Genomic DNA, 24,618 nt, shown 5'->3' with positions numbered 1-24,618 from the left:
ACAAAGTGCCACGCATGCTCAGATCAAATTCCTACACCAAAGCTATTGGCTACTAGTGTGAACGTAGTCCTGTCGTAACGAAATAATGTCATCACGTCGGATTTTCCGACAACTTTGTCCTACCGTGTGTATACAACAGTTTCGGACAAAATCCAATGGATTTGGTTATCGGAATCTCTGACCGTGTGTACAAGGGCTTAGAGCTGTGGGCAGAAGTGAGGTTTTGACGTTGCTTTTGCCCAGCAATTGTATGGAGATGGATGGGAATTTTCCCCTCACTCATCTCCATATTGAGCCATTAAGAGGACGCGATCGCCTCCAAGCTGCCAACAACTCCGGTAAGCGACGGAAGGCACCGGATGTCGGCGGGAGGGGTGGCCCTCTCCTGCCACCGATAAAAGTGATCTTGCGGCGAATCCGCTGCAGGGACCTCTTTTATCTCGTAGCGGACCGCCCACTGAAGGAGGGGATACCGGGGTTATGGCAGCTAGCTGCTGCCATAACAATGGTATCCTCCTTCAAACTGCCGCCGTAAAACTGCGGAGGGCGGTCTGTAAGTGGTTAAGTTAGATATATACAATAATGCCTACACAACGTGCCTTTATGTGGGGCTATGACTTATTATATATAAACATCAATTTATGATTTTCTGATACTTAGTTAAATATGAAATAGTACTTCTAAATGTGCATGTTTCATGTGTCTGTTTACACGTCCATAGTCTGGCTTTTCAGCATAGGTGGGCATGCCGTTTTATGTTGTATCATAGTAAATAATCCAGCATGTTTTTAATATGATATTGTCTGTGAACATAAGTTTTTAACAAGCATGCAGCTAGACCTGTCAAAATATGGATGTATGTACCACATAAGAGGATAGAAAATCCATTGCGCAATAAAGGTGTACGTTAAGCATTTGGTTTTATGAAGGCTTCAAGCTGTGGGCTGAAACATTATACATTATGTTTTAGGTCCTCTGAGTGTTCTGCTGTTCATACCTTTGTGAAATATAGATAGATTGTATATGGTGATGACAAGTTATCAATTATGTCTTGACATATTATAAGTTTCCCACCTAAAGAATAGCTCACTCATATTTCTTTCATGCTTCCATCTTGACCTTTCATATTTAATTTATGTCAATGGTTCAACTGGGCAAATGGTAAGTAAAATTGACATTACACACTTGTCTGGGACCAAAAGTTAGCAATGTGTTTTCTGTTGTATGTACATTTTTGTGATAGGGTCTGTGAAATAAATTATGTTAAATATCTAGATGCCATCAACTGAAAAGATTTATATGCTCAAGGTATCGAAGAAGGTCTATGATAAACATTTTTTATGTACACAAGTTACAGAGCTGCTTTCCCATTTTATATGCTATATCATATTTTTATTTTGGACATTTTACACTTACCTCTCTGCCCTCTAAGTATTAGACTATACCTTTTGCTTAGCATGTCATTGCTAAACCAGAAAATCTCTATTTTTATGATATAACCAGAGCTTACATTATTTTAATCTCTGTTGTTACGAAGTTGCATAGTTAGTCATGTTGAAAAAAAAAGACACAAGTCCGAACCATTTACCCAAGAGGAGGTATTGGACACTGTCAATTCCCTTAAACTGGGATCCTCTCCCGGGCCTGATGGCTTTTCTACCTAATATTATAAAAAATCTGGCCCATGTCTGGTCCCCCATCTGACACGGTTCTTTAATGCACTCAGGGATTGAGCCCCACTAGGGAATGATCTCAACTCTGTGTTTATCTCAGTCATTCCTAAAGTGGGTAAAGATACAAGTGAGGTTGGCAACTACTGTCCAATATCCCTCATTAACAATGATATAAAAATAATGACTTAAATTCTTGCTAATAGGGTGGCCAATTTCATAGCCACATACATTCACAGAGATCAGATGGGCTTCATCCCTGGGAGACAGGGACAGGATCAGATCCGAGGAGCAATAGACAGTATCTCCTTACTTAAGTCTCAATGGGATGGGGGTACCCATCAACCTGGCTTCCTACTTTCCATAGACCTGCATAAGGCCTTTGACTCGGTGCACTGGGCATACCTCTATGATATCCTGGGTCGATGGCACTAACTTCCTAAACCTAATACAGTCCCTATGCTCCTCACGAACGTGCACCTGATGAGCAGATATTCAGACACTTTCACTATAGCAAGGGGCACCAGGCAGGGTTGTCCACTATCCCCCCTTCTATTCGCAATAGCTATCAAAACCCTGGCCATAGCTATCTGATCTAGTCCTGACATCAAAGGAGTGGTTTGTGGAGATCAGTAACATCAATGCGCGCTATCTGTGGATGATCTACTCCTTTTTATCACCTCCACGCCTACTGTGTATAAAACCCTTCAGGATTTTAGTAAAGTCTCTGGCCTGCCGGTCAACATGACCAAATCAATTACTTTAAACGTATAGGTACCCAAGATCTACACTGCTTACACACAATTTTGCCTTCTCTTGGGATTCAAAAGAGATTCCCTACTTGGGCATCAAACTTACCCCAGACATTGACACATTTTCCAAGCGAACTACCCTCCCATAATCCATAAGTGTGGCGAGGACCTGGCGAGGTGGTCGAGGTGTGGTCTGTCCTGGTTGGGCAGAGTCCGTGCAGTAAAGATGACCCTGCTACCTTGTTTGCTGTACCTGTTTCGCTCTCTCCCGATACCAGTTAAGAAACAATACCTCACTAAATTCCAATCTACAATTATACGGTTCATCTGGGGCAACAAAGGATATAGATGCTCCAAGGGAGTGTTATTCAAGTTAATGTCCCAAGAGGGAATAGGTTTACTAAACCTGTGGTGGTATTACCAAGCAGCTTAACTATCTTAAATATCTACAGTATACTCTAGAGGCCCTAAGCCTGATTGGCTCTCCATGGAAAGACAAGCCATTCCCCTTAATACCATTAATTTTCTGTTATGGAGTAACCCAAAATATAGACCAGCGATTATGTCACCAACACTCTCTCATTCTGTATCATTGTGCTCCACGCTCTACAGTCACCATTTCCTCATTTCACCCATAAAGCCCTTATCACATATTTTTCATAACCCCGGATTCCCACCGGGTCTTAATATTAAGGCCTTTAAATGGTGAACGGATAAAGGCCTCTACCAAATTGGGCACTTCCTCTCTCCGACGGGTCCCCTCACTCTGGCACAATGCAAAAAAACACTGGAGATGCCCAACTCGGAGCTATACTGTTTCTCCCAAATAGCACATTTTTTACACTCCATCTGGACAAACAAAGCTTAACCTCCCACAATCACCCCATATGCACACTGGTTTTAAAACACTATGGATCAGAGGGGAGGGATCTCCCTATTATACTCACCCTGGTGAATAATAAGGACTCTCCGGCCTATGTTCGGGCCTGGGAAGAGGACGCGGGTTGTTCCTGGAAAACCTCGGACTGGTATCAGGCTTTCAAATGCACATTTAAAGGTATTCCTAACATATCTTTGATAGAAGCTAGCATCAAAGTAATGACCAGGTGGTACTATGTTCCCTCAAGGTTGGCTTTGATATTCCCGGGGGCCTCTTCTTTATGCTTCAGGGGCTGTGAGCTGGAGGGCAAGATGTTCCACATTTTGTGGACGTGTCCCCAGATCATATCCTTTTGGAGTAAGGTATTTCACACAATAAGGAGAGTAATGGGTACTTTGGTAACTCTTGATCCTCAAATAGCACTCCTGAATCTCCCCCTCCCAGGAATTCATAAAAATATCCAAACCCTAACCTTCTTTATCCTGTTAGGAGCTAAGATATCGCTAGCTAGGGCATGGAAAACCCCCACGGTTCCATTCCAGGGGTTTAAAAGAAAAGTTTCCTGGATTATGGCGCAAGAAAACATTGTAGCTAAATTGCAGGACAAAACAGAAAGGTTCAAGGCAATCTGGGAACCCTGAGCATCCTAATGCAACATTCCTATTTATCTTGGCATTCCCTCTGGAGACACTGTGGAACCTGGACTACTTTGAGCCCTACTTCCTACCTCTCCTCCTCTCTCTCACACTTTTCCTCCGGACCCCTCTTTGGGACACTCTATCCCCATTTCGCTATGTCCTCTAGCAAGACTTACAGCAAACCATGAGACTGGAGCTGAGCCTGACCCGGTTGCACTAACTGTGCTGAGTTACATTTGCAGTAAGAAATAGGGGGCCACGAGGGGACAGCCCCATTATGAGCCTTAAGATATGTTATACTGGCCACTCTTCCCGGGGGTATAGATATGGGCCTGGCACCTTGAGGGGATCGGGGCATCCCCACAGAGAGCTCCCAAAGGGGGGGGGGGCTTTGACCCTGCGGGGGTTGGGCAGCCGGCTACCCCTAGAACATTCCCGGTTGCACTATAGGATAGAGTCAGTCCCTGCAACCAGCGGGACTTGGATCCTGGTCCATTTGGGTAGATAGTCTCATATACAAGCTACCTTCGCCACTTCTGATAGGACTTTCACCCAAAACTTTCCGCTAGTTTTGTTTATCATTTAATTTTTTGAAAATAATCAGATTATATGTTCATTGAATGTTGCTTAAATTCCTTAGTCCCAGGTCCATAAGGCTTGTGGACAAATTGAAATACTGTAATGTATTTATTTCACTCTCTTTCTGTCATATTTGTTGAAAACCAAATAAACATTTTGAAAGAAAAGACACAAGTCCATCTAGTTCAACCTATAAAAGGGAAAAAGAAAAAAAATAATAATGTCCTTGTAGTTGTAGTGGAGAATATTAACACAGGCACCAACCATTTCAGTTTTCCCAATTTTAAGCTGCAAAATATCTTCCTCTTACAAGAAAAAGAAGTAAAAGTGTTCACCAAAATCAAGGTTTCATCTTTCATCAAGGTTTCATCTTTTGACTGAGGCTGAAGACCTTACTGTTTCATATTTCTTTGTGACTTGAAGTTTCTGCCTTTGAGTCCCAATGCCTTTGAGCCTGCAGCAGCAATATGAAGGCATTGCACTCTTCCTGATATAGTTTATATTAAAGCTGAATGCCAGCCTTACTTTCAGTCATGCACAGTTGCACAGGACTGTAATTGGTGTTTACCTTGTGTTAGAGTTTAGAAGGGAACAGGCGATACAACTTCTCCTTTAAGCATTCTATATAAAGTATTCTACAGATAAATCAATATGGGTTTCTAATCTTTCTTCGTCTGTCAGGAGCAGAGAGGAGGGGGTGAAGAGACACCAGTAACAGTGTGTGAGAGTTGATTGGAGGAAAGCAACACTTCCCCCTCCACACAGCAGAAGAACTGTATTCTGAATAGCCAAGCTGTCTGCTGAGCCCCCCCGACACAAATGTATCTGTGTTGTGTTTATTTATGTGTCGGCAAAACTTCTCAGAAGTGACTCATGCTGATAACAGAGCAACAAAGCACCAGAGAGAAATCACACTTAGAGCTTTGGAGAGAGATAAGTACATATTACAGATATGTGTGCTTTGCTCAGATTCTATGACTGAGGTTTACAACCACCGGCAGCCTGTCATTGCAGTGTATGGGTTAGACGGCCACAGCTATCTGCACACAGCTATCAATCCCAGCCACTGGAGTCAGTAGATTTTCGCCACTGGGATTCACATTGTGGTTAAACATCCATGCAAATGCAGCCTAAATATGCACTATTCACTTTAATAATACTTTGTGATTCTACCTTGGGGGTCCTTGTTATAATGCAAGAGTGCTCTTTCCCTGTCTCCCAATTGTGCTCTTGTGTGTGTTGTCACACTGTCATATTGTCTTCCAATAGAAACAACATTTCAACACAATTGTTTATGAATATGTTTACACAGTGCTTTAGAAAACTAAACTCTAAAACAAGGCTTCATGTACACTGGGCAATTGAAAACCCCTCTCTCTCTCTCTCTCTCTCTCTCTCTCTCTCTCTCTCTCTCTTTCTCTCTCCCTTTCTCTCTCTCTCTCATTTCTCCTCAATATTCAATGGATCTGGAAAGACTATTTTTTACCATTGCAAATGGTCAGAAATGATTCCCCATTAAAAACGCCTATGAACGTAACCGCTTATAAACGCGAGCTACCACGTTTAGAGGCGCTTTTACATGCTGTTACAATCATTTAGCACTTTAAATGTCTCTAGACATGCTTTCAAAAAAATGCTTCTACACTCAACTGCCTAGAAACTACTATAAACGACTCTGTGTACATGTACTGTGTACTTGTACTAATAAGATAACATAGGGGAGAGTTCAGGGGCTGCTGAAAAAAATGCCCAACTGCTCCCAAACGTCCATTTACCAGCTGCAGTGTACATGAGGCCTAACTCTCAATCATATTTCCAAAAGTGAAGTATCAACTTGGGTGTAAAGGTACTTCAAATAATAATTTCCAAAAATTAAGGATAACAGGCCCCCTTTCTCTCCCATTCCACTACATATGCCTCGACCCCAAAACAGTATGGGGACTGCTAGATGCATCAGCCTGCTCCAGTCCAATGGACATTTCTCTTTTCTTTTGAGTCTGCAGGCCAGAGGTAATGCACATGTGCACATCCCCCTATCGACCAACAAATTAAATGTTTGTACAAGACACTGCAGAGAGCAGCAATTTTCGAAAATCTAAAGTAAATAGCCCAGCAGTAGCACATGCATAGAGTGTAATGTTTATAGAACACTGTGCACTAGGGGAAGGAGGACCATAGCTGTACATAAGGTGATCAAAGCAAAGTCTTATCATAGGGAACACATAACTATTGAGTTACGATATCTTCCCTCACTGGCATCTGATGAAAGATGTTAAAGATGTTGCTATTATACCTCATTAACGTGGTAATTCATATCAGAAAGACATTTGTAATAGTTTTCAGACCTACCCAACACGTGGTGCCAGTTTTCTTTTAATAAGAAAACATTTTTCAGCTGACCATGCTCGTTTGCTTTCAGAACTTGTTTACATCAATATGTAATAAACAGAGCTATAGGACTTTCATATGGGAACATTTGATGTTTCTCTTTGCTCCTTCCTAATATGTCAGCAGCACATGGTTCCTAATGATAAGTTGTTTAAGTAGTAAGATGTAAAACATCTAATTCGGAGCACAGAATCCAATGTCATGGTCTCTTTTGTAAAATATTTAACATAGCTTTTGTCAGTGTGTGATTAATAGTTTTTTTAACAGGTAAAGGTTACTTGCCTATCGGAAGAGCCTTTTTTCCGAAAGTGTCTTTCAGGCTTGTTAGCCTTCAAAGACTTCTAAGGGTCAGCTGTGGAGAGGCATTATAGCCATTATATTTTTCCTTCCTCTCTCTCCTCACATCACTCTTTTACTCCCAGCATGGAGTCTTCCCACTGCCTTGTCTGCAAGTTAGATTCAAACTAAAAATGTTGGACTTGCCTGCTATCTTGATGCTTTGCAGCCCTTGTCTGTTGAAAAGCATGATCAGAAGCTACCAGCTGACCTTGCTTTTTCTGAGAAAAATTACCCATACTATTTAAACGTATTGAATATGTTGCACACAGGATTGTCACACATCACATTTACATAAAAGTAAAATGAATATGCAGTATTCATTTCATCTTTTCACATTGAGTCTGATGGAAGTTTGTTTATTGTGTTTATTGTGCAGTGTATTAGTAAAACTCCATTCAGCTTTGTTTTTGATTGTCATAGTTCTGTTATGTAAGAGCACAAATGTTAAAAAAAAAAAAAAATTGCTGAAGTTTACTGATCGCTTCATGCCATCAAATGCACATAAAGTTAGCATGTGCATCTTTTTTGCATATTCACATACTTTGGAAATAAATGTTATCTGTAAATTAAGGTGACAGGCATTAATCCCCCTGACGGTCTTCCCGAGTCTGGCTAGAAAACAGCGATAATAAATTAGAACCACTCGCTGAATTGAGGGATAGCGATTTGTGGGGAGATCCGTCATCAAATACTGAAAAGTAATGACAGTGACAATTCTGCAACTGAGCAAATTTCAGTGTTTTTGATTTGATTACATTATTGAATAATTTTTATTATTGTTATATTATTATTTGGTACAATTATTTATAATTATTTATTATATTATAATTTATGATTTCATTTTTCAAACTTTATTATACCCGGGATGTCTGCTAGACTCTGGTTTGGACAGATTTAAGAGAGTTATTCCTAAGAATTACAGGACTACAATATAAAACGCCAAATTTTCATGAAAAATAATGGTACCACTTTTAGCACCTAAAATCCGAAATAATCGTACCGCCAGGGAGGTTAAACAGGTAGAAGATATTGGGAAGTGTCTTAAGGTTGTGATAGAGATATACTGTAGCAGTGGTCATCACCCTGTCCTCAGGACCCACTAACAGGCCAGGTATGCAAGATAACTGAAATACATCACAGGTGATATAATTTGCTGCTCAGTAATTGCAGTATTCTAGTCTGCATCTCCCCTAGTTAATACATAAAACCTGGCTTGTTAGTGGGCCCTGAGGACAGGGCTTTTGCTGGCCTCATTCTAAAAATGGCAGTATCTGATGACAGTCTTTTTTATTTATTTTGATTATGCATGCTGAAAATGCGTGCCAGGTAAGTTCCTTATTCCAATTCATATTGCTGGTAAGTGACTCAGAGAAGCACTGAAGCCAATGCATCCGAATGGCAACAAAGCAGTTAGCATTTTCAGAGGTTTCATGTAACTTAGAAGTTCCTGTATGCTCATAATTTGTAGAATGCTTCAAGAAGCTCAAAACACAGAGATCTCTGCTATGCACATCTAGTCCTGCACCTATTAAGGTTAATTTTTTCACACTAGAGCTCCCAAATTTTGTGGGATTGCAGCCTCAAAAATTAAACCCATACATGTAAATTTGTATCGCCAGTATGATGACCACCAGTATTAAAGACATTGCTAAACTTTTTATATAGTGGGGCGTGGTCCATCTGGCAACCTGAGCGGACATGTCTGAGCGTAGCTCTGCTTCTACCTGCTCCTTTTATCCGGTTTCCATGGGATCTATTTCGCTCTTACTAGTTGCAGCCCGGTGGCATCCAGGTATGAGAAGAGGCAAATTCGTCTCAGGAAGGAAAGGTGAATCCACTCCTAAGGCATCCCCGCAGCAAAAAAAGCAGACCCCTGTAGGCCACGCGCACTTGGCTTCTCCAACTGCGCCAGCAGACTCGGCAATGGCTGAGGAGGATCGCTTCCAGCCCCTTATGCAGGCGATCTCCGTCTGCCAAACCACCCTGGTGGCCAAGATTGACCTCCTGCAGACAGATTTCGGGCTGATGCAGAGGGACATGGATAAACTCAGTGACCGGCTTGGTGAGGCTGAGCACCATGTGGGAAACTTGGAGGACTCCATTCGGGATCATCCTGCCTCTATCCATACCCTTCAGCTAAAAATGAAGGCCCTTGAATCACGTGTGGAGGACAGTGAACATAGGAGCCACAGGAATAATCTAAAGGTGGTGGGATTGCCAGAGGGAGCTGAAGGCCAAGACCCTACAGCCTTTACAGAGACCCTTCTCCGCACCCTCCTTCCCCAGGCATCGTTTTCCCAGCATTTCGCTGTGGAGAGGGCCCACAGAATGCCACCTGTATGAGGCAAACCCGGGGCCCCCTGTGCACCTTCATTTTTAGGCTACTGAACTTCTAGGACCGGGACCTGATACTTCATGAAGCATGGAAGGCAGACGAGAGCCGGTTCGAGAATACAAAGATTATGCTGTTCCCGGATTACTCTGTTGACACCCAGAGGCTCCGCAGAACCTTTGACCATGTGAAAGCTCAACTTCGTACCAGAGATCTGAAGTACTGCATGCAGTTGCCAGGTCTCTTGCGGGTTGTGGATGGAGAATCTACCCGTTATTTCACCTCGCCCGATGATGCCTCTCAGTGGTTGGATACCCTGCACAGGGCCTGGTAATTGTATATGTTTCTCCTGTTTATGACCAGGTACTATCCCCTATGACTCCCTTTCTCCGATAGGGCTATGCCAGATTGGGACTGCCAGTCACAGTGCTGTTGATCCCTGCACGTTTGGCGTGGAACACAGGCGGTATTCCACTATTCTTTTACTGAACTGCAGCACTACTTCTATCCTGGGAACCTGGCCAACAATCCTGGAGCTGGTTAATTCCCTACCTACCTCGCTACTTGAAGCTGCCCTTGCGGCACTCGGGAATGTTGTGTGCAGTCCTTGGCCCCCCCCCCCCGGACACTCAGAATTTCTCCCCTTCCGCTGATACATTTCTTGGGTACTCCCCCTCATGGAGACCTGGAGTGTAGGCCGAGAGGCCGTTGCCCTGGGAGTTTATAGTTCCCACTTTTCTGTACCAGGCTGGGCATCCAATGCTTCAGAAATAGATGGCTCTGTATTGTATGATGCTTGCCTCACTCTAGGTTAACCATGTAGCTACTCACCTGGTGGTCATACTATGCTATTACTGATATGAGTCCCATAAGATTCCTCTCCTGAAATGTCCGGGGACTCAATGATAAGATCAAGAGATCTCTAGTCATTGCCTGTCTCAAGAAATATGCCTCTCATATATACATATAACAAGAGACTCATCTAGTGGGTAGTAAGGTTCTTAGCTTGAAAAAAACGTGAGTGGGACACTACCTCCATGCTACATACTCCGGGTATGCCAGGGGAGTTAGCATACTAATGCTCAATACCTTATCTTATATTTTACTCAATGTTAGGATTGACCCAGAGGGTAGGTACGTGCTGCTACATGCTGTGGTGGACACTTGAGATTCTGATCCTTGGTTTATATATACTGCCACCAGCTAGGGTGTCCCTCTTAAAATTTTTGACTCCTATCCTGTCTAGGTACCATACTGAAAACCTTATTATAGCTGGGGATTTCAATATGGTTCCAATCCTGTACGTAGATAGGCTGTCTCCAGAAACTGGCACTGACTCTCTCCTGCATAGGTGGACATCTCTCTACGATCTGACCGATGTTTGGTGGTGGACACACCCAACAAATAGGGCCTATAACTGCCAATCTACCTCTTATCGTACAATGTCCAGAATTGACCTGGTGTATGTTAGTGGTGACTCAGACACCCCCCTCAGAGAGACTGTGGCAATTATCTCGCTACTGGATATCTGATGAAACAATAGAAATTGAGATCTCCAAGTGTATCTCTGACTTCTGGTTGTCAAATGCTGGGTCTACTCCCTTACACAACATGTGGGACACCTTCAAGACATATATCAGGGGTTGCTACCAGTCCTCAATTTTACAAACTCGTCATAATGCTAAAATGTCTATTGAGGAGGCCGAGGCCAAGGCCCAGGGTCTGGAATCTCAGTATGTCCTAAGCCAGAACCCGATCACCTATCTTGGTATGCAGGCGACCTACCGAGAAGTAATGTTTCTACGGGTGGCAAGGGCTAAAAAGCAGCAACTGGCACAAATGCAGTGCATCTTTGAGCAGGGGGAAAAAACTTGACATCTCCTGGCTTGGTTAGCTAGGGAGCAACAACCCATAGCCACCATTGCTCGTATACAGAATGCTGATGGGGTGTCGGTAATAGACCCAGTGGCCATCAACGCCCGTTTTGCCTCATATTATACTGTCCTTTACTCTTCTAAGGTAAATTACTCGGGGGAGGAACTGGATTCCTTCCTTGGGCAGATCACCTCCCATACTGTTGAGGCTCGTACCCATCTGGATAGTACAATTACCCTTGACGAGATACAACAGGCCCTCTGCGGACTACAGGCTAGGAAAACTCTGGGTGTGGACGGCCTCCCTCAAGAATTCTATAGGCAATATGGGGAACAGTTATCGCCTAGATTGCGGGAGATCATAGTAAAAACCCTGAAAGAGAACACTCTCCCAGCTTCTATGGCAGAAGCAATCATTGTTGTTATCCCCAAACTGGGTAAAGACAAGAAAAAATCTGCACCTCCTACCGTACCATATCTTTGCTCAATGCTGATGCCAAGATTCTTACTAAAGTTCTAGCTAGGAGACTTGATGAGGTTATTCTCACCCTGATACATGAAGACCAAACCGCATTCATGCCGGGCAAGGGGACAGCTATAAATCTCTCACCCATTTTGCAGTGGCCTCCCTAGACACAGAGAAAGCATTTTATTCGGTAGAATGGAATTACCTATGGGAGGTCCTGCATCGCTTTGGCTCTAAATTTATATCCTGGGTGCAGACTCTCTATAAGTCAGGGCTACAGTTCGCACAGGTTAGACTCTTTCTCCACCCTTCTGTCATCATAGGGGTACCAGAGAGGTGATTCTCTTGCGTTCCTCCTCTTTAGTCAGTGGTATACCAGTTCTGTCTAGGAGAAAATATCCCTGTATGCGGACGATACCTTTGGTAGATACTCTGGAAAAAGCATTAACTGGGGAAAATCTGTTATCTTCACATTGCACTCCTCGGATGCCTCGATACCAGCGGATACCCCACAGGTTTCATGGTTTAAGTATTTGGGAATAGTGATTCATAGGGACCTTTCACAGTTCATTCCTCTCAATCTGACCCCGGTGATGCACCTCCTGGCTCAGAGATGAGCTGCTTGGAAAACACTGCCCCTTACCCCAGTCGGAATGGTCAACCTCATTAAAATGTCCGTGTTGCCTAAATTCCTATACATGTTTAGACAGACCCCGGTTTACATTAGGAATGCATTTTTTAACAAACTGGACAGCATGTCTCATTTATTTGAAATGGTAGCATCCCTAGAATAGCCAAATCCACTCAGCAACTGCCTATCACCTTAGGTGATCTTGTCCTACCCTGCTTTCTCAAATAATTTTGGGCTGCTGCCCTTGTCTCCGAATGTGTTTGTCAGAGGAGCCGGCCAATCCCACGTCCACACTGAAGGTGGCGTTGCTTGGGTCCTATTCTGAACTGCAGAATCGAATGCATCATGGGCCAAGGTCTAACCCAATATTACTCCCTCGATGCGGACCACACTAAGAGTTTGGGAAATTGTGCGGACTAAGGTCCAGAAGCCCAACGGCTGGTCTCCTCGCACTCCGCTATGGGGGAATCCGCGGTTGCCGCATTTCCAATCTATCCCAGATCAGCTTGGAAATCAAGACATTGACAGACATTGCCCTGATGGCTTACTCACATTTGATGACTTGTTTTTTAGGTGTTTACAGCATCGCCATGCTTTTCCCTCTATCCATTGTGGTGGAGATTACTGGTGTCGAACGGCTACTGAGTGCAGTGTATAAAGCTAAACCCCTGTCTACCCTATACTTTGTCCTGGTGGGACTGGAGACTAAAGTTTCTCAGCTGTGTTCGGTGTAGCAGGCGGATATACCCACACTAGCTGATGATGACTGGGAAGAGGGCATTCAGCGATATCTCTGTGGTGATCTCTGCCAGAGACAGATTCACTCAAATCAAGTTCTTGCATAGGGAGTATTTCTCCCCAAAATGTCTAGCTAGAATATACCCTGATAGAAGCTTGATTTGCCCCAATTGTGCCTCGGAAGGGGGTTCTTTCTTTCATGTTACTGCCAGGTGACACTGCCCAGGAGATTGCCAATCACTTCAAACAGAAGATTGATACAATTCGCACGGAGATCTCTACTGTTCTGATACCCTCCACGCTTTACACATCATGCCCACAGGCACAATCATTACTTCCCTCTTTCAACCCCACCACTATAGACGAAGTTGCTAAACTACTTGGTAATGTCCATCTTACCACCTGCCCTCTGGATCCTGTTTCCTCGCAAATGCTACGTTCACCCTCTGGCTCTATGCTACACTCTCTAACTCACATCTTCAATCTCTCCCTCTCTTCTGGCATCTTCCCCAACTCTCTAAAACATGCACTTGTCAAACCCATACTTAAAAAGCCCTCACTGGACCCATCCAATCCTAACAACCTATGCCCCATCTCCTTGCTCCCCTTCTTATCCAAACTACTCGAATGTCTGGTCTACAACCGACTAAGTGTCCACCTCGCTGATAATAGCCTTCTTGATCCCCTTCAGTCTGGATTTCATCCTCAACAGAAACTGCTCTCCTGAAACTAACAAACGATGTACTAACGGCCAAAACCAATCAACATTATTCTGTACTCCTCCTCCTGGACCTCTCTGCTGCCTTTGATACGGTTGACCACCCCCTCCTCCTCAAAAGACTCCACACCTTTGGTCTCCGTGACTGTACTCTACGATGGTTCTCTTCCTACTTATCCAACCGCACCTTTAGCGTTTCTTACAACTGAAAATGTCCAATCGGACCGTTTTGTCAGATAATCTGACCGCGTGTGGGCTTCATCTGACTTTTTCCATCGGAATGTCCGACCAACAAAGTTTGAGAGCTGGATATAAAAATTTTCCGACAACATGATCCAATCTGTCTTTGTCTGATCGTTTGTAGAGAATTCTGATTGGACAAAGTGCCACGCATGCTCAGATCAAATTCCTAGACCAAAGCTATTGGCTACTAGCCTGAACATAGTCCCCTTGTAGCTAAATAACATCATCACGTTACAAATAATCGGATTTTCCGACAACTTTGTCCGACCGTGTGTATGCAACACCAGTTTCTAACAAAATCCGTCGGACAAAATCTGATGGATTTTGTTGTCGGAATGTCCGACCATGTGTACAAGGGCTTAGAGTACCCTGTGATCCGATACCACTATTGCTTGGTATAGCCAACACACTTGAAGCCCCCCAATGCAAGAAACTATTTGTTTTTTATGCAGCCTTCTATGCCAGGAAGGCAATTTTGCTACAATAGAAGGGACCCTCCTCTCCGACGTTACCGCAGTGGAGAACCCTGATTAATGTGGCCCTGCCCTTGTACAAACTGACCTATCTGGGACGCAATTTCCCAAGCAAATTTGGGTGACCTGGGTTCGTGAGGACTGGTTGATTCTGGAGTAGAGATCGGAGCCAAGACAACATTGCCCCTGCACCATGTTTAATATTATTCACTGAATAATGCACATCATAGGTCACTCACGCTCAGTGCTCTTGGTGTTTCCCGGGGCTCTGGTACTGATGCCCTCCACCTTTTAACCCCCAATATTCTTGCCTGATAGTTATCTGTATAATTCTAGGTATATGTTGCTTCCACGGAAGATGGGAATCCTTATACTCTCCTCATTTCCTGCTCGCTATACATCTTTGATTTGAATGCCAGTCTCCTTTCCCGAATAGAGTAATTGTAATTTTTCGGGTGTAACTGTATAATATACAGATGAATATGCGCTACTGTCTTAATAATTAGTAGATTACTGTTTTGTACCATCTACATGACTGTTGTGAATGTAACCACTGCCTACTGTTATTTTTGTTTTTATTGAAAATAAAAAAACTTTATGTAAAAAAAAATATATATATATATACACAGTGGAGATGGGAAATATTCAGACCCCCTTAAATTTTTCACGCTTTGTTATATTGCAGCCATTTGCTAAAATCATTTAAGTTAATTTTCCTCATTAATGTACACACAGGCACCCCATATTGACAGAAAAACACAGATAGATAGATAGATAGATAGATAGATAGATAGATAGATAGATAGATAGATAGATATAGCAAGCTGTGATTGTTTTTTTTTTAAACTTGTCCAATGACTATGCACTTCAGCAAAATATTCATTGCGGGATACTGCAAACTTTAGCAGCTCAGGACCCTTGTCTAATTATACCTAACAAGTACTTGATCCACATTGAGGTCCAGTTCACACCAGAATGCAGTGCGAGAAACCTCATTCCGTGCACAGTTCCCACACCACATTAAAAAATACTGCAGTTGCGATCTGCAGCGGGTGTCAATGTTAACTTAATGGCACCCTAAATGCAGGTTGCAAACAGTGCATTTGCCTGTATTGAATTGCATGGTACAGTGGTACCATGCAATACAGTTCCTTTGCATTTTAAAAAGTAGTGAATATACTACGTTTGGTGTGGTCTGGTGTGATTTTAGCCCATTCAAGTGAATAGGCTGAAATTGCACTGCATCCAGATCACATCTGAATCACACAGGAACACACAAAAAGTGTTCCTATGGCAATTCATGGTGGGAACTGAACTCTCAAAAACATTGTATAAATTCTAACAAACATTATATACTGTACATTGGACAACTGCTTTTTAACATGCAAAAGTCTTTAGTACCCCACATATTCAAATACAGCAGCAATGAGCCTTTGCAGAGTGACTGCAAGAAGGTCCATCATAACTATCTGAGAGTCACATGTGGTTCCTGAGTTACTGGGGTTGATTTGCTAGAAAATTTTTACTTTGCAAAATTAATTTCACTTATCTTGAATGGGATAAAAAAAAAGTATGACTTCATTCATCCAATCATGCGCAAGTAAAAAATCCTGTTTTTTTCAATTCTCCTTGCTTGTGGTTGCATATTCTTTTCAGAATGACTGCCTTGTAGAATTTCAGCATTCACTTGGCTGACACTTCAGTCCCTATTTGTTGCTACATGGGATTTGCCCACCCATTGGAAAAAAAGCATTGAATATACAGTACTCAATGTGTGATAATAGAGATAAGCAAATCTGTTCAACATTTACTGGACACAGATCTGCTACTTTTCAGGGCAGCTGTGATTCTCTATGTCTGCTCTCCTGTCCTTTACACATTCCATCAAATGAGATCCATTAATTACACAATAAAAAGCAGACCTGGCAATATGCTTTTAATATATCAGACTTGCTTGGTTTGAACAAATTTATCAATTCATAGATCTCTAATCTATAAAATGGTGTCTGGGATTCTGTGTACAAGGTTTACCAGTTTATTATAATGAGTTAGACAATTAAGCTAATAAAATATTTTTTTTGGATTACTTATTTTTCTTCCATATCATAGATTACTAAGTAAATAAACATGGTGGTATTTGTGCACATTGCAGAAGCAAGATTTTCTGTATAGAATGAGATCATGAATATCTGTTATACTTGAGAAAATAACACAACGAGCGTTGTGTCTGCTTCCAGAGACCACCACCCTCCTTTCACTTCCTTAACTTAGACTAATTAAAATAGACAATCCTGTCTGCCCATCATCAGGTCTTATGCCTACAGATTCTTTGTCCTAAGGTTTTCAGGCACATGAGACTTTTTGAAATGGTCTTGAATTGATCACAAACACATTGTAGCGTGGGAGAGAAACGACTGTATTCACAAGGAGAGCAGCAGAAATCCCATTTATAGACAAGGAGTATGTGAAAACATCCAGAAATGAATGTTCAGCTCGTGATCAACTTATAACTAGAGATACCATTGCCCATCCTAAATACATTACTCACTGGTTGAATCTGTTGTGCTAATTTGCATGAGAAATATACTTTGTAGCCCTTTGAGATACATGAGGTTTAATTGGAGTTGTTCGCAGTCCTGGGTCATGGCATCTCTATAGGCAACACCACAATAGGTATTGGCCATTTATTAAGTTTTCTTTGGTAAAGACAATGGGTTTTCCATATGTTTGTGCCAAATTGCATCTTAATTTGCAGCCGGACATGGTGATATATGATAAAAATCAAAAGTATATATTAGAGAACACTTAAATCAAAGAAGATATTGTTTAAAAATTGTTTTTAAAAATTCAGAAACGTTAAGATGTATGCTTGTTTATGACAAAATAAACATGTAAGACTATAATTTTGCTTTATGCAGTATTACTATTATGAGTTAATCTTCACTAAAGACAAACATCTAGAAAAAACTGAAATAAATGTAATATTTAATTCTAACACGAAAAGTTTACTTGTTTGCTTTAATCAGTCTTTTTAAAAAAAAGGACCTTATGCATAGAAGACATTAAAGTGGAACTAAACCCATAAATGTAACTGTTTCCCAAAACAGTTACATTCAAGGAATGCCATAAACGATAACTGTCACAGTTTCTTGTGCTCTTAGCCAAACTGTCAAGTCATCATATGGCTGGTGTGATAACTTATTACAATTGCAGATTAAACAGAGCCTAAGACTAGCCATACATTGATCAGTGCTGATCGAAAAAACTAAACAGATTCCCCCATCCACACAAGTGAGGTGGATGAAGGAATCCCCCCACTGTGTTATTGACTTTTGACAGCAGAGACTCCTCAGAATACCCCGATCAGTCCTGCAGCTGTTCGGAAACAAGCTGGTTCAAGAGAAGACGATCATGGCAGCTTTCTTGCCTGTAAGGAATAGGGGGTTTAATTTTGATTTAAATACTCACCTCCCCTCAAGCCTGAGCCACTGCAGTAGTTGACAGAAATTGGGAAAATCTTGCAGAATCTGAAGCTTCTGGAAAAATCAGATTCTTTGTCCCCCACTGCACTCAGTGTTTGATAAACCAGCCCCTACATCACTACTGTTTCATGTAGTGATGTAAAGACCACGCAGGAGGAACCACAGTGTGTTGGGGGACCAGGAAATAGATCTTAATATTAGGGATTCTGCAGAATCTTCTTCTACCACTGGAAATATTGGGGTCAGAGGCAGCAGGAGAGGTAAGTATTCCATGTTTATTAAACTTCTGTAAATATATAAAAGTTCTAGAAATGGAAAGGTGTTGTGTTTGAAGATTTGTTTTAAAATGTGTGCCTTATCAACAGGGGCTTCAGGAGTACTAAAAAGCAACTACAGAGCATTCAAAAAGCTTTGTTGATGATTTATGCAAACTTCAGCTCTAGTTTTAGGATGTTAAATACGGATTTTAGATATTAGGCAATTCCATACTAGTCAGCCTATATCTTTAGAGGCATAACTCCTTTTTTTTTTCTTATTAGTTAAGTGATAAGTAGCTGGCCATACTCTAGTATATTTTCAAACAAACACTCGCATGAACATTCATATGAAAATTCACAGGACATTTGATCACTTAAGGGCCATCATTCAAAGGCACTTTAAAATTGTGTTTGTTTTTATCAATTGTTTTGGGTTAAATGGACTTTTCTGATTAAAAACCACATACATTGTTTGAAATTAATTTGTTTGACAAAATTTTTCCATATTGCTCCTTTGAACATTCTCATCACTGCAGTGGGAAACTTTTTTTTTCATCTCTATTGTATGGTCAGCTTTAGTTATAGTGCTGTAATTTTTATGTTTAGGCCATTCTAACGAGGATTTGAAACAATTAATTTAAAGCATATGTGTTGTAGGCATATCAGCTAGCCACTCAGTGGTGACAGCAGGAATGTTAGTGGGCAGCACTTGTCACAAAAATAAATCAAGCTAGTTTTATGCTGATATTTAGGTTCCATATTGAAGGTGACTTCCGTCCTCAAAAATCTTTTTAACATAACCACCTAAAAGCCTCATTGAAATCTTGTAAATAGATATTAAATCAGACAGACATTTACTAACAGTCTCCACTTTCATGCTCTTAATTTCAGTTTCCCATTATAGCAGCAGAGAAGTGTGCCCAAAACTAGATTCACAGTCCGATAGACACCAGAGTTTGACTGCACTGCCCTGTACACTCTATAATATAACAGACCTGGTCAGATTACAATGACAGGTTTGCGTAAAGTTGCTTGTGATGAGCTGCTGTCATTACTTTTCTATAGCAGTATAGTGCACTGGCATGGGATGACAAGAAGTACAATTCACTGATATACAAAGGTATTTTAAGATATTTCCAATCAAAAATCAGTTAAAAATCATACCATATGATGGTGCATGACTATAAAGTTTAAAAAGGGGTTGAAGTAACGGCCTATGTTTTTTTTTTATTATGATGTACACATGGAAAATAACCACTGTGTGTTGTAAATACTAACGTTTTAGAGAATGCCACTTATCAATTTAGTTGGAACTAGGAATATCAGAGAATTGCAAAACAAATGGTACCTTCACATAAAGTTTGTCTTCATTGTGTATGAATGATGAAAACTATTAAAATATGTAAAAATAAGTTAAACTGTTCTCAAAACTATACAACAGGAACTTCTTCGGTTCATTTTTAGATTTTTGTGCAAACCTCAATCAGTGCCTTCACATGTCACTTGTATGTCCTTGTTAGAAACTGCCTCTTACGGTCTTACTTGGTGGTATACCAGAGGGGTAAGCAAGGACGTGATCAACAAGAGCATGTAGACAGCATGGATCTATCAGTGCCTGTGAAATTCAATGCAACATACAGCAAGCATTTTATATATACAAGATACAGAAAAATTCTTCCCCTTCAGCATGCCTAAAGGGTAGGGATGATGTGCACATATGACCAGTCAGTAGTAGAAGAGACTGCATGGCAGGGTTTAAAGAACATGTCCTCGCTATATGCAAAGTAGAGAGCTATGAAGTTAGAAAATAAAGGAAACAAAACATATTGGATGATGAACAACTAAAACTATATAACCTACCAGGTGCATATCAACTGGAAAGAAATTTGAGAAACATGCCTTACGATGTAGAATACTATGCATACTATTTAGTCTAGCTGATCAAGTATAAACAATTTTCTGGTATTTAAATAAATAAATAAATAATAAGTCAATAAAAAAAGTAGCATAAAAAGTAGTGACTGTATAAAGTACAGCAAGTCTGGGATTGAATCACATTCAAAGGACTTTGGTGGTAAAATGTGTGCTAATACTAATGTATTTTTTCATCCGTGTCTTTCTTTAACTTACCTTTAGCAGATAAAATGACCTGTGTGGGAAAATTAAAATGGTTTGAGGTTGTTTTAGAACACTGGAGAAAGGAAAAGTGGGGTGATTGCCTACAGAAATCTGCAAACTTTCATGACAGAAAATGTAACTTAAAGCGGTATTAAATCCAAAAGCAAATATTAAATATATTGCAACTTACCAATTCTTAGATGTGATGGCAGAATATTTTTTTCTAGGCTTTCTTTCCTTTATTTTTACCTGGCGATCCAGATAGTAAGTCAGTTGTTTTTGAACAGAATAAGCTGTACTGTAGAAGTAGCAGTTTGTAGTGTTAAAGTTTTTATTCATTTATGAAAAACTTTTATCACAAAGGAAAAAAACTGTTGCTGTAACTTGTGTGAGCTGGAGTTTTGCTTCAATTTGTTAGTGTATCTATATCTGCCATACATCTAACACCCCCCCCCCCAGATTAACAATGCTGCTGTCTGCTGTGCCCCCCTTTGTTCCTTCATCCAGAGTGGCTATTAAATGTCCTTTTTCTCGGCTCGTTGTATGTGTTGTATGTGTTGTACATCACCACATTCTCACGCTCTGAATTTTTGACAACATTTGTGTGATCGTGTGCATGCAAGACAAGTTTGAGCCAACATCCTTCGGAAAAAAATCCACAGGATTGTTGTCAGAAAATCTGATTGTGTGTACAGGGCATAATACAAGAAATTGAATGCAGCCACTACATTTAATTATTGCTAATCTGCAATATATTACATTTTTGTTTTTGGGATTATTACTGCTTTAACATCTTAGTATGTGCCATCTATAGGAACATATACTTGCTTTCCTAGCTTTTCCTACATATGGAAGCAAAATGTTACTTTGTTAACCATATAATAAAAATATGATCCTTTTAGCAGTGAACATTATGTCCATGTAGATGCTTTGAGTAGGCTATACATTTTAGCAGCATTAAAAAGTAACATTAAATACAGCATATGTTCCCTTTGTGAATAATCAGCTATGATGGTACTATAAATCATCTTCACAGTTCAGATTAGGAATTCCCATGAGTCTGCCTTCATCAGAAAATACCTTGACCTCTGTAGATTCCAACCAACAATTTGTATGTACCAGGGATTGACACTCAAGGACTTGGATCTTATAAGGGTTATCCAGGTCTGAACCATGGGACATAAACACCTTCAACTGGATAAACAGAGTTCTGATCAAACCACCAGGTCTGCCGTCAGTATGCTAACATTGTCTGGACTTGGTTAACCTAGCACTACCCTTAAAAAACAAAACAACAAAAAAAAAAAAAAAAAATATATATATATATATATATATATATATATAGAGAGAGAGAGAGAGAGAGAGAGAGAGAGAGAGAGAGAGATAATAATCTTAAGATTTGCACATGCATATCTTAAAAAGAGTACTAGAACTAAGTTATATTTAAAAAAATTTTAAAACGAATACCCTATTTTAGTTATATATTCTAAAGGGAACTTCTGCAATGGGATTTCATTATAAAACAAAACATAATTTGAATTTTATTAATACTGCCTAAATCAAGCATAATCACTTATTACCTACAGTAGGTATAGCATTGAAGTAAAAGCACCATATAGTATCTCAGCCTACCTATTTTTACGTCTCAGTGCACACAGGGAGCTTCTGAATTTCCCAAAGAGTTTATGCAAATAGAATAGAAGCTTTCATTCCCCTCTCCTATCCCTGCATGACGGTACTGAGATATGAATCTTCTTTACTCTCCGTAAATTTTCTTTTCTTATTACATTTCTCGCACGATTCTCCCATCATTGATTAGAAAATCATTTGTTTTTCAAAACAATTCCAACAAATTTGATTTCCGCACGGAAATCGGCTGTTGCTGCAGCCCACCAATAGTGTTAAATTTGTACAAAAATTCTTAGATACGATTTTCGAAAGAAAATTCTTTCGAAATTCAAACCATGTATGGCCGGCATTAGAAGCTGATTGGCTACCCTGCACAGCTGCACCAGATTTTGCACTCTCCAGTATTAGAATATCGACCCCTATGTGTCATTAATTTATGTTAGAATTGAATATTTCACACAGGAATTAGTAGCTATGGTACGTATGAGTTGGAGAATTGGCCAGCTAGCATAACTAAATCGAAGGTAATAGCATTCAGCCACCAGTCTCATATTCAGAAATCATGGCTAATTTTATCCATTCCCTACCTTCAAGATTTAAATTTAAATCAGGATAACTACTGTTAAAGCTAATCTACGGGCAAACAATGTTTCTAATATTAAGAGAATATATTTTTTACCTTTTCAATCTGTGAACTTAAATTAAAAATCTTCTGTTTTCTGTAATCATTATAGAAAGTCAACACAGAACTTCTTGTCCAGAAGACTGGACACCTCCACCTAAACTTTGTGCTGCAGGATGACTGATGTGCTAAATGCTCCCCTGTAGTTTTAGCTCCATTAGCTATGATTTTATCATTCCAGTGTTTCCTTAATCAGTGTGCTCCACCCACTACATACATTCTGCTCCTTTATTTTGAGCTCAGCATCTAATCACATTCTATCAGTAGGGAGCTCGGACATCACCAGCCACAGTGCTGCCTACCACCCCAACATGTTTACCCATAGCTTGCCTACATAAGCAGGTAAAATAGGGAACACTGTGGAACCCTTCTCCCAGTGGGTAGAACATAAAAATATTTCAGCCAGCGACTGATGACTTTACAAAGATTTCTTTGCTTGGGAGCAAGGTAGGACAACATTTTAGGTATGGGGATTACTGTGCACAAAAAGAGGAATCCTATGATACCATTCTAATCCTGCCTTGATTATCTACTGAGCCTCTGATTTTGACAAGTACAGTGGATTGAAAATCACCTTTTAGAATTTGCTGGCTACATGCTTGTTCCAGGTCAGTGACTCAGTAGGTTAGTGAATCAAGATGATGATAGTGCCAGAGTGTGCATGTTTCAAAGCCGAGTCAGCAATGACAGCTCCCATTGTTAAGTGTTCACAGTTTCACGTTAAAGACACTTCATTTGTTTTTGTGCTACTGGGAGAAAAATATTGGAACTTATACCAACACAGTGAATTTTACAGTGCGTAGCTCACAGTTTACATAGGATTGCTGCTTTGTGGTGTTTTATTAAATCCCATGGATGTTTTGCCTTAAACTAGAATTGTTGGTGAACTCTGTTACGCTTTATTTTACGCAATTTTATTTGAATATTGCACTTGAAACAAATGTACTTTTTATAAGTAAATGTACATTGTTAGTTAAATATAGAGTAGGGGGAGGATTCGATTACAGTAATTAAATGTGATGGCTGCAGTCCAGATGGTGGAAATGTTCAACAGATGTGTAGCGATGTTAGCACCCTTTACGAATAGTGTGTATCAAAGCACCACATTGAATAAAAATTCCAGCCACAACAAAATGGTTCATAATTCACCCATTAACTGGACTGTCATATTTGCCTTGCATATCTCTGCATGCATTCATATGTTGTTAGGAAACATCAGGCGGCTAGAAGTGGTGCTTTGATCTGGCCCAGCATGTAGCCAGTGTGCTCTTTTGTTCTTTATGTGAAGTTTTTAAAAGCTCAGATCTTCACTCTCTGTTTAACTCTTTTCGTAAATGAACATGAACCTCAGGCTAGAAAAATGTGCCTCCTTTGACATAGTCATGCTGTGCTTTCCTGATGTGTAAAGGCAGTGCTTTTCAGCCATGGAGTACATTTGGTAATTGTGATGCTTATCTTGTTTGCAGGTGAGCGCCCCTACCAGTGTCCTTACTGTGACAAAGCCTTCAGTAAGAATGACGGATTAAAGATGCACATTCGGACACATACAAGGGTAAGTGATAAGCAGAAGTGTTGTAGTTAAATACATATATATATATATATATATATATATATATATATATATACAGTATAGTTAGTGTGCAAATATAAAAATGAATATACAGTACTTTTTATGAGATTGTCAATATGACACCCGATTTACCATTCTCCTTAGCTATTGTTAATTTGT

At 40.5% G+C, this 24,618-nt stretch overlaps 1 protein-coding gene across 1 annotated transcript in view; it reads left to right on the top strand.

Moving 5' to 3' along the window:
* Nucleotides 1-24,618, top strand: part of PRDM5 (PR/SET domain 5) — a 292,222-nt gene that overhangs the window by 176,785 nt on the left and 90,819 nt on the right. Inside the window, exon 14 of the mRNA XM_077476830.1 lies at nucleotides 24,356-24,441. Within this exon, the coding sequence (XP_077332956.1) occupies nucleotides 24,356-24,441 (86 nt within the window). The remainder of the gene's footprint in view (nucleotides 1-24,355; nucleotides 24,442-24,618) is intronic.

This window comes from Lithobates pipiens, unplaced genomic scaffold (genome assembly GCF_037356315.1).
Source record: "Lithobates pipiens isolate NorthernLeopardFrog02 unplaced genomic scaffold, aLitPip1_a1.2 Scaffold_13, whole genome shotgun sequence".
NCBI lineage: Eukaryota > Metazoa > Chordata > Amphibia > Anura > Ranidae > Lithobates > Lithobates pipiens.
This window is presented reverse-complemented; position numbering and strand designations above follow the sequence as displayed.